Here is a 15212-nt window from a genome sequence, read left to right as displayed (position 1 = left end):
CCATCTCTGGTTCTTTCCCCGATCCCCTTAAAACTGAGCCCTCTTGTTACTGACCCTTCAGCCACCAGAAACGTTCTCTTTAGTTGCCATAGCTAAACTCTTCTTGATTCTGAGCCATCTGCTCACCCAGCCCGCCTCAGTCCACCAATCACATCTGGCCTCTGTCTCACCACTCCCCCTCTCCTCTTCTCCATCTCTGCTCCATGGAGAACACTCTCAGTTTCTTCAATCTATCCATGTAACTGCAATCCCATATCCCTGGAATCTTTCGAATCAAAGGAATGCAACGTGAGTTTGTGTACCCTGCTCCGTTGCTCCCACTTTGAAACAGAATCCATAATTTTTTTACACAGCACTGACTATAGTAAAGTGCTGATGCAATACAATGGCATTGATTGAGGAAATCATTCAGCAAAGTTTGCAAGTGTGCAACTGATGAAGAGTTACTATTAATTTATGCTAATATTAACTTGTTAATATTTGTCTTTTTCTTTGTACACAGGAGCCAATGCTTCAGCACCAGATCAGCTTAGTCTAGCTTTAGCCTGGAACAGAGTGGACATTGCTCGGAGTCAAATCTTTATCTATGGACAGCAGTGGCCGGTACAGTGCATGACTCATGCTATTTTATGCGTTTTCCAAGCAGAAACCCTGACACCCTGTCAAGGTTGTACTTATTCATTTTTTAATGATTTATTAAATTGCACAGTTTTTCCAATTTTTCCTACCATTCTTTTTGGGATTGAGACATTCTCAATTAAAATTTTTTCTGAAAATGAACCAATATTCATTTTTTTAAATCAAATTTATACATTCTGAATTTTGATTTGTTGACAAGAGTTCAAAACCCAGCTTGGCTGCTGAAAAGTTTGAAAATTATGAACAAATAATCTGGAATTGATAGCTGTCTCTATTTGAATTATACTCTACCTCTGAAATTCAATTGATCAGAATGAATTCCATAGACAGGACACAATGCACTGATGCCAATGTATACCACTTCTGACCAGCAGTGAATTTCTAAGCAGCCATAAATAATGGTGATCATTAAACTACTGGATTGTTTTAACAAACCATTGGGTTCACTAAGGAAGCAAATGATGTCTTTACTTAGTTTAAGATGTGACCCCAAACCCATTACAAAGTGGCTGGTTCTTAGCTGCCACTTGTTTCAGGGTCAACTAGAGCCATTGAGTCACACAGCACATAAACAGGCCCTTCAGCCCATCAAGTCCACACCAATCCTACATCCCATTTTATTCTCCCCACATTCCCATCAACTCTCCCCAGATTCTACCACCCACTTACACACTAGGGGCAATTTACTGTGGCCAACTAACTTATGAGCCTGCACATCTAAGGGATGTGGGAGCAAACTGAAGCACTCAGAGGAAACTCACGTGGTCACAGACAGTATTGGAGGTTAGGATTAAACCCAGGTGCTGGAACTGTGAGGAAGCCATTTTCCCAGCTGCACCACTGTACAACCTAGTGATGGAGACCTTGCCAGCCCTCTCCTCAACCAATGGAAGAATAGAAAACAATTCATTGTTTGAATGTGAATTCTGATTGGTTGAAGATCATGGACCCTTGTTAAGTGTGGAGATAACTTGAGTAGAAAAGGAAAAGCTGGCCAAATGTAGTGAGTTTGATTCTTGACCAAACATTATCAGTAGCCTCTCCACCCTGGGTGTGCCCAACGGAAGCCGTCAACTCAATAGCACCAACATGAAGGATGATATCATTGCTAATTGGGCCTTGAATGCTCTGGTGTAAGGTTAGTTGGGTTACATGATCACTTATTTGAGCAGAGTTGACTTACTGGGACTACCTCCTGTCCAGCTACAAATGGCTGCTGGTTTGCAGGGAGCTCATCTGCCCTTTAGCTGTCTTTCTTTGTAGTCTTGTTGAGTCTCACACTCCCTCCTCATCCAGGCCGCTTGTGTGGTCACCGACAACCCGACAGTGGAGTGGACTACACAGGTTCATACACGTCCAGTTACCAGAGCAACAGTCACAGTGACTCCAGACAAAGAGTCTAGGAGTAAGAAGCTCAGCAAGTCAAACCAGCAGGAAATTTTGGCAGTTAGTGAGATGTGTCTTGACACACTGAACATCTTAAAAACCTTGATGTGTCTGCCTGGAACTCTGGCATAGAGCAGTTTGGAGAAACAGGTTCTGAGGTTAAAGTTTCTCCTCCACCTCCCCTCTGGCTCATTCACTAGTTATTATCTCCAATCCATGGCCTCGAGATACTGATTCATCTGCCACATCAGTTTCCTTTTACCTTCGCAAAATGCTGTTAGGATTTGTCCTCTGTTAGATGTGTATGGTGTAATAACATAGGTACATTGAAATCCATTTATGTAATTCATTTCCAATGACTTTAATGGTATATTCAGATGTTCACATGTTCAACATAGACAACAGAGAAAAAATTTCTACTCCACTTCCTCGCTCTACCTGAAAGTGTGGTGGTTTCTTAGGAAACATTGCCCTCTGCAGTTTAATTCTGTAACCTCATACCTTAAACAGTGCTCTCTCTTGAAACAGCTTCATGGCTGCTTCAGGTAGATGAATATGTTTGCTTGGAGTGGGGGCAGATTCAGTCTGTTGGAATTGTATAATAGATATGATTTCAAAGAGTGAGATACCTAATAATAAATTGTCACAATATTATCTAGCAACAGCACAAGCACAGACTATTTGACTGATTCAGGATAGAGTCATAAAGAGATATAGCACAGAGACAGACCCTTCAGCCCATCAAGAACATGCTGACCATCAACCACCCATTTATACTAATCCTACATTAATCCCATTTTTAATCTCCCCACATTTTCATTAAGTTTCCCTGTCCCCCAGATTCTATCATTCACCTGCACAGTAGGGGCAATTTACAGTGGCCAATTAGCCTACCAAACTGCACGTCTTTTGGGATGTGGGAGGAAGTCAGAGCATCCAGAGGAAACCCACCAGTCACAGTGAGAACGTGAAAACCCCAGACAGATAGTACCCAAGGTCAGATTTGGTAAATTGGTTTATTATTGCCACATGTACCAAGATACAATGAAAAACTTTGTTTTGCATGCCATCCACACAGATCATTACATCACATCAGTACATTGAGGTAGTGCAAGGGAAAACAATAACAGAATGCAGAATAATGTGTTATAGTTACAGAGAAAGTGCAGTGCAGGCAGACAATAAGGTGCAAGGCCGTAATGAGGTAAATTGTGAGGTCAAGAGTCCATCTTATTGTACCAGGGGCCACTCAATAGTCTTATAACAGCGGGATAGAAGCTGCCCTTGAGTCTGGTGCCTTTAGGCTTTTGTATCTTCTGCCAAATGGGAGGGGGGAGAAGAGAGAATATCCAGGGTGGGACGGTCTTTGATTATGCTGGCTGCTTTACCGAGGCAGTGAGAATTGTAGACAAGAGTCCATGGAGGAGAGGCTGGTTTCTGTGATGTGCAGAGCTGTGTCCACAACTCTCTTCAGTTTCTTGCAGTCCTGAGCAGAGCAGTTGCCATACCAAGCAGTGATGCATCTGGTCTGGGTCTCCAGCACTGTGAGTCAGCAGCTCTACTAATGTGTCTCTACCCCCTTTCACCTCCGCCCATCAGCAAATCCCTCTATTGCTTTCTCCCTGTTCCACTATCCAGCTGCATCTCTGGTTTTACCTTCAACCACCCAATCTGACAGCAATATCTACATTCTCACCACATTCTGAATAAAGAAGCTTCTCCTAAGTTCATTAGCAACACAAAGTGCTGGAGGAGCTTAGCAGGTCAGGCAGCATCAATGGAGGGAAATATAGAGTCGACGTTTCGGGTTGAGACCCTTCATCAGGACTGGAAAGGAAGAGGTCAGAAGCCAGAATAAGAAGGTGGGGGGAGGGGGAGGAGCGTGAGCTGGCAGGCGATAGGAGGAGCAACACCTCATACTCCACCTTGGTAGTCTCCAACTTGATGGCATCAACATCTATTTCTCTAACTTGCCGTAATCCTTCCCCTCTGTTTTCCCCTTCCCCCCTTTTGTTTTCCCTCTTTTCCCTCAATCCTGTAGCCCCCCCTTCTCTTTCCCCTCCCCCGCCCTCACGACCTGCCCTCACCTCACTTTCATTCCCCATCTCCTTCCCTTTATTCCATGGTCAACTGTCATCTCCTACCGGATTCCTTCTTCTTCAGCCCTTTGCCTCTTCCACCTATCACCTCCCAGTTTATTATATCACTCCCTTTCATCCCCCCCTCCCCCACCCACACCTTCCCCCTCTCACCTGGACTCACCTATCACCTGCCAGCTCGTGCTCCTCCCCCTCCCCCGACCTTCTTATTCTGGCCTCTGCCCTCTTCCTTTCCAGCCCTGATGAATAAGATAAGATATCTTTAATAGTCACACGTACATCGAAACACACAGTGAAATACATCTTTTGCATAGAGTGTTCTGGGGGCAGCCCGCAAGTGTCCCCACGGTTCCGGCGCCAACCATAGCATGCCCACAACTTCCTAACCTGTACGTCTTTGGAATGTGGGAGGAAACCACAGCACCCAGAGAAAACCCACACAGGCACAGGGAGAACATACAAACTCCTTACAAACAGCGGCGGAAATTGAACCCGGGTCGCTGGCGCTGTAAAGTGTTACACTAACCACTACACTATCGTGCCTGCCTGAAGGGTCTTGATCCGAAACATCAACTATTTCCCTCCATAGGTGCTGCCTAACCTGCTGAGTTCCTCCAGCATTTTGTGTGTGTTGCTCCAGATTCCAGCATCTGCAGAATCTCTTGTGTGTCTTAAGTTCATTAGTTTTATTGGTTCAAAAGCAGATTCTGCGGATGCTGGAAATGAGTGATTTTATCAGTAATTGTTGTACAGTCTCTCCTCACCAAGCAGAAACATCTGCCTAGAGATTAGATCCCAAAGTGCTACATATTTCAGCAGTATGTAAGCAAAAATGTCCTTGCCACAGATTGAAACCCGATAATGGTCATCTAAAGATCATTTAACATCAGTCTGGAAATTCTAACAGGTACTTCCCAACGTCAGAGGTCCATAACATTATGCCATGAGCTAACACCACTTTGGAGCATTGTGGGCTGATCAGGTGAAGTCGTTCCAGGAGCAACTACTGTTGGCTACTTAGAGACTTAGAATTGACTGGGCACAGAAACAGGCCCTTCAGCCCACCATATTCACACTGACCATTTTGCCCATCTACACTTACATTTGCCTGCATTAGAACCATATCCTTCCATACCTTGCCCATTCAAGTACCTGTCTAAATGCCTCTTAAATGAAGTAAGTGTATCTGATCCCATCATTTCCTCTGGCAGTATGTTCCAGATATCAACCACTCTCTGTGTAAAAAAAACTTTCCCCCCGGATCCCCTTTAAAACTCCTTCCTCTCACTTTAAACCTGTGCCCCTTTTGGTTATGATACTCCCAACCCCTACTTCTGAGATGACAAGATCTTCACAGCACAATGTTGAATGGGTGCCTCGCTAAGTAAGTCTTAAATACTTTAAGTGCTTCCCACCACACACCCCCAGTCCTTACTCCCACCCTCTAATATCCACCTCAACCATCCTATCTCCCTCACTGATTCTCTGAACCTCTAACCCTCCAACAGGCCCTGATTCCAACAACCCCAATCAGGGAAGGACCACAAGGCTTCTCCCTACTCCACGCCACCACCACACCACCAAAGACAATAACTGCCCCATCCCAATCTTCCCTGTTTCCCCCCCCCCCCCCCACCAACCAGTCCCCATCGACTGAGGTTGATTAGCAAAAATGTTGCCATGGATATGGTGGGCCAAAGGACCCATTTCTGTGCTGTATGACTCTATGACTCATTGTCCTAACTGGCCAACTACCACACTCCCCCATTCCCCAAAGGTACAAGTTTCTTATCACTTACCTGATCTCCATCATCTCTCTCCCTACCTCCTTCTTCCAACCACGAACATGCTCACTGACACCCTTCTCTCCCCCCAGTCCAGCCACTTATCTGGTCATCAGTCCAACCCCAGACCCCGGCTGAGGCAAAGCTTTAGGTGCTACTTACACTTGCAGCAGTTGCTCTACAGTCAAGATGGCCAAAGGTGCACACCTCTTCTGACCACCTAGAACCACAATTAGAACATATTATGATTCCTGGACCAACATCTCTAAGACTACCCCTTCAAACTTCTCTGGGAATCTCTGGCCTATGACTGCTCTAACTGGAGAAGGAGCATTGGGATGGTATTGAGAACCTCAAAACCATCCTTCAGGAGCACACAGAGGCCCCAATACCCAGTAGAGGAAGCATACTACCTCTCAAAGTGCCCACTTGCCTTCCCCACCAAGCCATTTCCTGCCCCATCTGCATCCTTGGCCACCTCAAAAATCCACAAAGCAAGTCATCCTCAATCCAGGCGGTCTGTCTAAGAAGAAGATGATGATTTCAAAGACCCCCATTAAACCAGCCCCTCTTACCTTAAAGAAAAGAGTTCAGCTGTTCAGTCCTTCTAATAAGGTTACAGAATTCTGCTCTGAGCTGATTGAAAGCAATGTACAGGTGCTACCTCATTCACTTGGATCGATGTCAAAACACAGCTCCAGGAGAATTAACTTGTCTATATTTTTTAAGTGGAATCTTGCACGGTACACAGTTTATTTACAAGTGAGAGGGAGGATGTCAGTGATCAGGTACAATACCAATAGAGTATAAGATTAGGGTCACTTCTTATTACACTCCCCTGCTGTCAAATCCCTGATTTCACCAATGCCTTGCAGAAAAATTGAGCTGAGGCCTGTAAGCACAAGGCAGCTTGACAGATAATTCCCTCTCGCTTTGAAATGTCTTCTCCCTCATCACCTCACAGACTGACAGTAGTGCTTCCTACACTGTTTACTCAGCTGGCATTCAGACACCAGAGAGAAGACGTTTAAGAGATGCACCTGAACAAATCCTCCTCTCTCGATCTCTCTGTCTTACTCTTGTACAATCTCTTTCTCAATTACACTCTTCCTGAATCTTTATTTCTCTATCTCCCCTTTTCAAGCTTCATTTCTTTTTTTTCTAATTTCAGAAATACAAAGATGTGATAACTGACCTCAAATGAATTAATTTGCATTTTTTTCTATTTTGATCTCAATCCCTTTCTCTTTGACTTTCCCCCTTCTCTCAATTTCTGTTTCTCAGCCTATTTTTGACCCATTCTCTCTTCCTTCTCTTTCCTTTTCAATCTTTATTCCTCAATTTCACTCAATCTTTCCCATTTTTTCACTGTTCTCTCTTAATTTCTTTCTTTCTCAATCTTTTTCTCAAATTCTCTTTCTCCTGCTCTTTCTTTTTACCCAGCTTTATTTCTTAGTACCTTTAAAATCTTTCCAGATCTCTCTCTCTGAATTATTTCTTTCTCAGTGTCTGTTACTTATTCTTTTGCAATCCCTTTCTCAAACTTTATTTTGCATTTTAATTCTGCTTTGCTTTCTTTTTTAATTTTCCTTTCTCAAACCCCCATGATCTCTCTTCTCCTCTCCCAGCCTCTTTACTTCCCCTTCATTTCCAGTGGAAGTAGTAACAGATACTGGTGGCCAAATCCATTCACTCAATGGAGAGAGAGCACATAACGGTACCAAAGGAGGAACTTTCCCACAGTTTACTTCATGACGCTGTGCGTGACCCAGGTTATGTGTGTGCATTGAGTTAACATATTGAAATCTAGATGAGTGCACCACCAGTACAGGAAATTAAAAACATAGATGTCTTGTTATTGAGTCATGTCACATTTGATTTTCAGATACTGTGCCATATTCAAAATGGTTGTGCTGGAAGCATGCACCTAGTTCTAAACAAGAAAGGCTTGAATTTATCTTACAACTTCCACATCTCCAGGCATCACAGGGAATCTTGTCTGCCTTCCAAGTGCCTTCAGAAAAGGGGAAGGGAGGACATTGAGATGATGGATGTATCAGACAACCAGCGGTGGGAGTGTTGGACGAGTTGGGTTGTGATGTAAAGAAACATCCAGAAATATGCCCAATCAAAATTGGTGATCCTATTTGTGGATGAACATTATACTCAGGGCAGGGTTTCAATCCATAGTGCCCTCCTCTACCAGAACATACCACAGAACAAATTCTATTAGCCATACTCCAATTATTTGCCCTCGCCTTATAGACCTAGACAGAGCTTTCTTTCTCTCTACCCTTTCTCTCTTTCCCTTCTCTGTCACGGCACAACCTCCTCCTTCTTGACACAAGGCAACATCACATCGACAGGAGATAATCACTTTAATCCAGGGCATTTTTCCTTCACTTGTCACCTCCATACCACAGCATATCAATATGTTAAATGTCCAAATCAGCAAACTATTAGCATTCAATCTCCTTTCACCTTTGGCTCACAGAGGGCGTCAGAGTCACACAGCTGGCAGAGCCACTGCCTCACAGTTCCAGAGACCCAGGTTCAATGGAGTTGGATTTTGTCTACGTGGAATTTGCACATTCTTCCTCTGACCGTGTGGGTTTCCTCCCACATCATAAAGGTTGGGAGGTTAATTGGCCCCTGTGAATTGCCCCAGTGTGCAGGTGAGTGGTAAAATCTGGGGGCAGTTGATGAGAATGTGGGAAGAATAAAAATGGCATTAATGAAAATGGGTGGTTGATGGTCAGCACACACCCAGTGGGTTGAAGGGACTGTTCCTATGCTGTATCTTACAATGACTCTATGACAATAACACGCTTCCAGGGAGCACCAGAACCTGATGGCACACCATACTGACATACAGCAAAGCTAATCAGTTTAACTGTGAATAGACAGAGCAGCTATGGGTTTCTTTATCTCTTGGCTATCTAAAGAACTGTTCCTTCTTCACATAACACATTTTGTGTGAAGGCCACAGAACTTTTCTATTTGCAAATCCTTTAAAGGCAACTTATTTAAGTAAACAGTTGGGGGCTATGTGGGCGGGAAGGGTTAGATAGATCTTGGAGCAGGATAAAATGCCTGCACAATATTGTGGGCCAAAAGGCCTGTACTGTGCTGGAGTGTTCTATGTTCTATGTACTTTTAACTCCACCGCTATTTCTCTCAAACATGACCACTTCATCTCACAGTTCTGAACTTTGTTGGAATAACTGGCATTTTTACTTTTAAGCTGATGGCTTCCTCTACTATTAGGGACATAGGCACAGGAGAAGGCCACTGAGCTGTTCATGTTCCCACTCAATGAGGTCATGTAGCCTAATCCCATAGTGACTCAGCTCCAGCAGTCCAGGTTCAATCCTGACCTCCGGTGCTATCCGTGTGGAGTTTGTACATTCCTCCCATGACTGCATGGGTTTCTCCTGGGTACGCTGTTTTCCGTCCACATCCCAAAGATGTGTGGATTGGTAGATGAGTGAGGGAATCTTGAGGGTGTTGATGGGAATGTGGGGAGAATAGGTTACAAGGAAAGTTAGTCAGGGATTGCTCTGTAAAGCAGCATATCAAAGAGCTGAAATGGACATCTTCTATATTGTAAGGAAATATGGAACAGTGAATAGTCTGCCTTTTCCCTATATCACTCAGTAACCTTGGTTAACAAATCAATCGGAGATTTAAAATTAACAATTGACAACCAAAAACTCCAATCAGGTGAATAAAACCATTGCCTTTGAGTTGCGAGCCCTGTGATTGGATCTAATTGCTGGTTATTTAGGTGGGTTCCCTCGAGCAGGCCATGCTTGATGCACTGGTGCTGGACCGTGTGGAATTTGTGAAACTGCTGATTGAGAACGGAGTGAGCATGCATCGGTTCCTCACCATCTCCAGGCTCGAAGAGCTCTACAACACCGTGAGTTCATTCATTCAAGCCTCTCTGTTATCATCCACCTGGTCTTTACTGCGCTTCCCACCTCCCCGCCCCCCCACCCCCCACCCCACCAACTCATGGTCAGCTCCGGAGAATGGTCTCGGATTTCTACATGGCCTCCCATCACCAGAGGATGTCCTGGCAACATCTTCTGAAATCTGGTCACCCTGTGTCACAGGGAATGCAACAGCCTTTAGGCACTGCAAGGTCCCACAATGGAATGTGGCAAAGGCCAGCAGATCTGTTCTTAGATGAAGCTGGCTGGGGGAAAGATCTTGACTGGGACACAGGGGAGAGTTCCCCTGCTTCTTTTTCAAAATATTACTTTCAGGCATTTGATGGGAGCCTTTGTTAAACATCCCATCCAAGGATTAGCTCCTCCGACAATGCAGCACTCCACAGGAGCAGTCAGCCTCGATTTCTCTGGAGTGAGATGTGAACCATTACTATCCAACTCTAAACTGAGAGTCCTTCACACTGGCCCTTACTTCTCACCCTCCAAGCAGACTGCTAGTTGTCTAATTATAGATTATGTTCCTTACCTCTTCTTAGCTATTATCACGGGTTGTCTCCCCAAACTTCAGAGCACTTCTATCCACAATCATGTGGCTACCCCACATGACATTATCTTCACGGATCTTCTGGTCCACCTAATAATTTCTTCATACACTTTGCAATGAACATATTGTATTTCCATTATTGCAGAGGTGATGGAGGTCTGAAGAAGCTGCCTGATTCTCACTGTGAACTCTGCTAATGTCACTGTTTCCTCTGTTCCATTTCAGAGACATGGCCCATCCAACACTTTGTACCAATTAGTCAGGGATGTCAAAAAGGTAGGTTGATGCATCCTGCAACTGGTAGGTCAGAAAATGGCTGTTATTCATAAAAGTGTTACATGTCTTTCGTGCATTGTGGTTCATTAATGGGACACGGTGTCGAGTAGAGTGCTTAAAGGGGTGAAGTAATGTAGTGGAAATCATTCTTTTTCTCTACAATCATCCAGTATCACCATCAAGCATCCACTGACATCCTTCAGTCTAAAGCTCCCTGTCTGCGTGCACCCACATTATGTTATAATCTCAGGCTCAAATGCCAATAATTCAGTGGCACCTTTATTGGGCAAGTATATCAACGGATATAGCACTAGGATGACTAAATGCAGTTGGGGTGCTGATCAGCTAACATCTGGTTGAATGGCAGGAGAGGCTCAGGAGACTGAGTGACCCAACCTTGTAACATGTGAGCCCGCCATTTGTTATCAAACTGCAACAGGTGAGGGTGGTTCTTTACCCTAAAACTAGGGCTATTTTTATGCCTTGATACATAGAGATACATTTAGTAGAGTAGGATCGTGTTTTTCCAGACTTCTGCTAATGACAGAGGGAACAAGTTTTAATTCCAGTACTTAACACTGGGTTTAAACATAGATTCAGAAGTTAAAGGGAACTCCTTTTACTACATATTAATATGTTTTAAGTCTCAAAATAAGTTTAATGTCCTTTGCAGTTTATTTAGTGTAAATATATTAGCCAACAGACTTGAATTATCTTCTGCTTTCTGCTTGAGTTCCAATGTGTTAATAATCTTGTTTCTTTAAGTGAGTCAATCACTGCCTTCAGATAAATGAGAAGAGAAGCATTATGGAATGCATGAACCATGTGCATAGAGGGAATAACAATTTGCAAAGTTTCATATTTTCTAAACAGGTCATATAAACTTGACTGCCATTTAGGGAGTTTTATTTCCAATTAAAAAGTTCAAAACCAGGCAGATTTTATAATCCTCTCTTGTCACTGTTAAATCATCAGGTAAACACATTTAAACCTTACACTCATGGACTTTCTAACACCCAGCCTTATTTTGATTCCTCACACCCAACAGCACCTATTCATTCACAGACCACTTCCCCCATGTACATCGGTGATATTCCTCAATTCAGTCTGTATAAGCCCATTTTGGAACTAAGGCAAAAGTGAAAGGTCTCGCATTTCTCTTATTCATTTCAGATCACTCCAAAGCATTTTAGAGCCAAAGATAAATTACTGAAATGCTGTTATAATGAAAAACACGCAGCTAATTTGCAGACAGCAAGCCCCAAGAAACTGTGATAATGATCAAATAATCTCTTTTATTGGAAGGTAAATATTGCCAGGATATCAGGGAGAATTCCCCTGTTCTTCTTCCAAAGAGAGCCATGGGATCTTTTATACCCACCCAAGAAAGCAGTTAAATGTCTCAGCTAAAATGCAGTAGGATGTGTCAGCCAACATTTATATAAACAAATCTTTGAAGTGGGGCTTGTGTTCACCATCACTGGGCTTAGAGAGAGCCACTGGCAGAGAGTCCACCAAATCTTCCGTTTGAGATTGATGTCAGCTGGAAAATCTGGAGCTTTGGATGCATTTAATACGGTTGGGCTTGATAAACGCTATGGGTTTCTGATAGCCACTCCATTCAAAGAAGGGAGACTGCATTTCGTTCAGTATGGATTGTTCTGTACTCACCTTCCACCATTCCAAATCAGAAAGTGGGACATGGTTTTTCTTATTTCAAAAATAAACGTTATTCATAATAAAATAATAAATACAAAAGAATAAACACAGTGCAAAGCTCTTTGCAATCTTATGTCATTTGATCAATGCATTCATTACTGTGAGTACATCTTTTTTTGTACATAGCTCCATTGCCACTCATGTGACCCCCCCCCCCCCCCCCCCCCCCCGGGTGATACACTCTTCTGTTGTTTGATGGGCTTCCCCGGCAGACTCAGCCCCTCCATGTCCAGTAGCAGAAGTAGCCTAGACTGTGATCCTTCCCCAAAAGAGCCTTTGCATTGGCTGCGCCAGGCTTCAGTGCATCTCTCAGCACGTACTCCTGCAGCCTGGAATGTGCCAGCTGGCAGCATTCCCTTATGGACATCTCACTGTGCTGGAAGACCAACATCTTTAGATTGCTCAATGTGCAAATTCAGATTCATAAGTGGGTGTTAATGAAGTGATGCTGCACTGTCAAAGGTGTGTTTTTAAGCTGAAGTGTCTTTAAAGGCACTTTGTCAAAGAACAGGAGAGATAACCTCAGAGCCCTGACTAATACTTATCCATGAACCAACATCACAAGAACTGATTGTTTGGACATTGCTGAGAACCGCTGGTGCTGAATTTTCCCATACTATAACAGTAATTCCACTTCAAGATACTTTACTGACTATAAAGTACTTAGAAGCTTGATGACAGAGATATGAAAGGTGTACTTTTATCTGAGAGGGCTTCAATTAATGAGCTGCCCATAACTCAGCACTTCTGGCAGTGCAGTGTTCCTTCAGTTGTGCATCAGGAGTATCAACCTGGCTACTTGCACTTAAGTCTCCAGACTTGACCCCACAGTCTTCACCCTCAAAGGTGAGAGTGCAACCAAAGTGAGCCAGAATATTTACCCAACAACAAACAACCTGCTGGAGGAACTCAATGGGTGGAGCAGCGTCAGTAGAAAGAAACGAATTGTCAACGTTTCGGTCAAAGCCCTGCATCGGGACTGATTTTGACCTGAAAGATCGACAATTCCTTTCCTCCCACAGATGCTGCTCGACCTGCTGAGTTCCTCAGTTTGTTTTTTTTGTTCCAGGTTCCAGCATCCGCAGTCTCCTGTGTCTCCAGTATATTTACCCATTTTGTCTTAGACACCACAGCCTCTAACACAACTGCCTAAAATATAAACATGCCAAGATGCATTGCAGTTAATTTGAGGCTAGAGCAACTCTGTGATTAATATAATAGAAACCTTCCCGAAGACGTGATTGAGACAGAAGATCTTGGCCTGAAAATTCAGCTATAGAGCACTGTTTTTCTTTCAGTGCCATGTGTACAAATACTGATTTTTTTTTTCCCAGAGTGAAAAATGATGACAATCATGTCCAGATTGAGTCATGCCAATCCTAAGATTTGGCTGGTCACAAATCACTAATGTTTCCGCATTAGTCATGCAACAATTAACGTCATTCCCCACACTATGCTCCTTTGAATCATTGCCGGGGGAATTAGGTCAGTTTACACTGAGGCGTGCCTGTCTTTGAGCACTCTCAAAGCAAGGAGGTTTGAAACCAATGATTTAAAGGGGACATCCCTGAGCAGGTCCAGCCCAGTACTTTGGGAACCTATCTTAGGGAGGTCCCCTTTAATTTAGTTTCTCCACTCGGGCTCTTCACCCCTCCTTCCGCCATACCAAATCCAATCACTGCTCCAAGCTCATGATGCTCAGACAACTCACTCCTAGGCTCGAGCCATGGTCACTATCTCCTCCACCCCATCCAAATGGCCAAAATGGCCCTGGACTGATGCACTCTGTTCCTTCATCTTGGTCATTAACATAGTTGATGATAACATGATGTCTCACCACTGAGCCTTAAGACACTCCACTCTTTATTACTACCGTTTACTTCCTGTAGGTCAACCAATTTTTTTATCCTCAGTCACCATCTCCTTATCTACTAGAGTCAGTCATTGAATACATTTTGGCAATCTAAATATGCTACAACCACTATCTGCTCTTTATCTGCTCTGCCAATTACATCCTGAAGTATGTTATTCCCCCCATTTTTGTTCAGTTCTAGGGTCTGGGTATTGCTGGCAAGGCTTAGGTTTATTTCCCTTTCCCAAATGCCCATGAGAAGCTGCCTTCGTGAACCACTGCTGTCCTTCTGGTGAAGGAACTCCCACTGTGCTGTTGGGAATGGAGTTCCAGGATTTAGATGCAGCAATATTGGACCATCACCAAGCTGGATGCAACTTGGAAGGGAACCTGCAGGTGGTGGTGTTCCCATGCACCTGCTGCCCTTTCCCTTCTTGGTGATAGAGGCCACAGGTTTGGGAGGTCCTGTCAGAGTAGCGAGTAACTGCAGTGTATTTTATAGATGCTGCACACAGCAGCCACTGTGCATTAGTGACGGAGGGAACGAATACTTTCAGCTGGTGGAAAGGGTGCCAATCAAGTGAGCTGCTTTGTCTTGGATGGTATCAAGCTTCTTGAGAGTTACTGCATTCATCCAGGCAAGTGGAGTGCATTCCATCATATTCCTGGCTTGTGCCTCATAGCTGGTGAAAATGCCTTGGTGTGTCAGGAGGTGAGGGACTTGTTGTAGGATACCCAGCCTCTGAACTGTTCTTGTTGCCATGGTATTTACATGGCTGGTTCAGCTGAGCTTCTGGTTAATGGTTATCCCAGGATATTATTACTGGGGGCTTGGCAATGGTCATGCCATTGAATGTCAAGTGAATGTATTTGGACTCTCCCTCAATGGAGATGGTCATTACCTGGCATTTTTGTAGCATGAACGTTACTTGCCACCTATCAGCTCATGCCTGAATG

The 15212-nt window shown here is 43.9% G+C and overlaps 1 protein-coding gene across 8 annotated transcripts in view; it reads left to right on the top strand.

Annotated features, from left to right (window-relative positions):
- The window catches only part of trpm3 (transient receptor potential cation channel, subfamily M, member 3), a 255890-nt gene that overhangs the window by 190502 nt on the left and 50176 nt on the right, over nucleotides 1–15212 (top strand). For all 8 annotated transcript variants that reach the window (XM_052019204.1, XM_052019203.1, XM_052019202.1 and 5 more), the window contains exons 10-12: nucleotides 503–603; nucleotides 9696–9830; nucleotides 10634–10684. In XM_052019204.1, coding sequence (XP_051875164.1) covers nucleotides 503–603; nucleotides 9696–9830; nucleotides 10634–10684 — 287 coding nt within the window. The remainder of the gene's footprint in view (nucleotides 1–502; nucleotides 604–9695; nucleotides 9831–10633; nucleotides 10685–15212) is intronic.

Source organism: Pristis pectinata, chromosome 7 (genome assembly GCF_009764475.1).
Source record: "Pristis pectinata isolate sPriPec2 chromosome 7, sPriPec2.1.pri, whole genome shotgun sequence".
NCBI classification, from domain to species: domain Eukaryota; kingdom Metazoa; phylum Chordata; class Chondrichthyes; order Rhinopristiformes; family Pristidae; genus Pristis; species Pristis pectinata.
The sequence above is the reverse complement of the archived record's forward strand: the minus strand, read 5'-3'. Positions and strand labels throughout refer to the sequence as shown.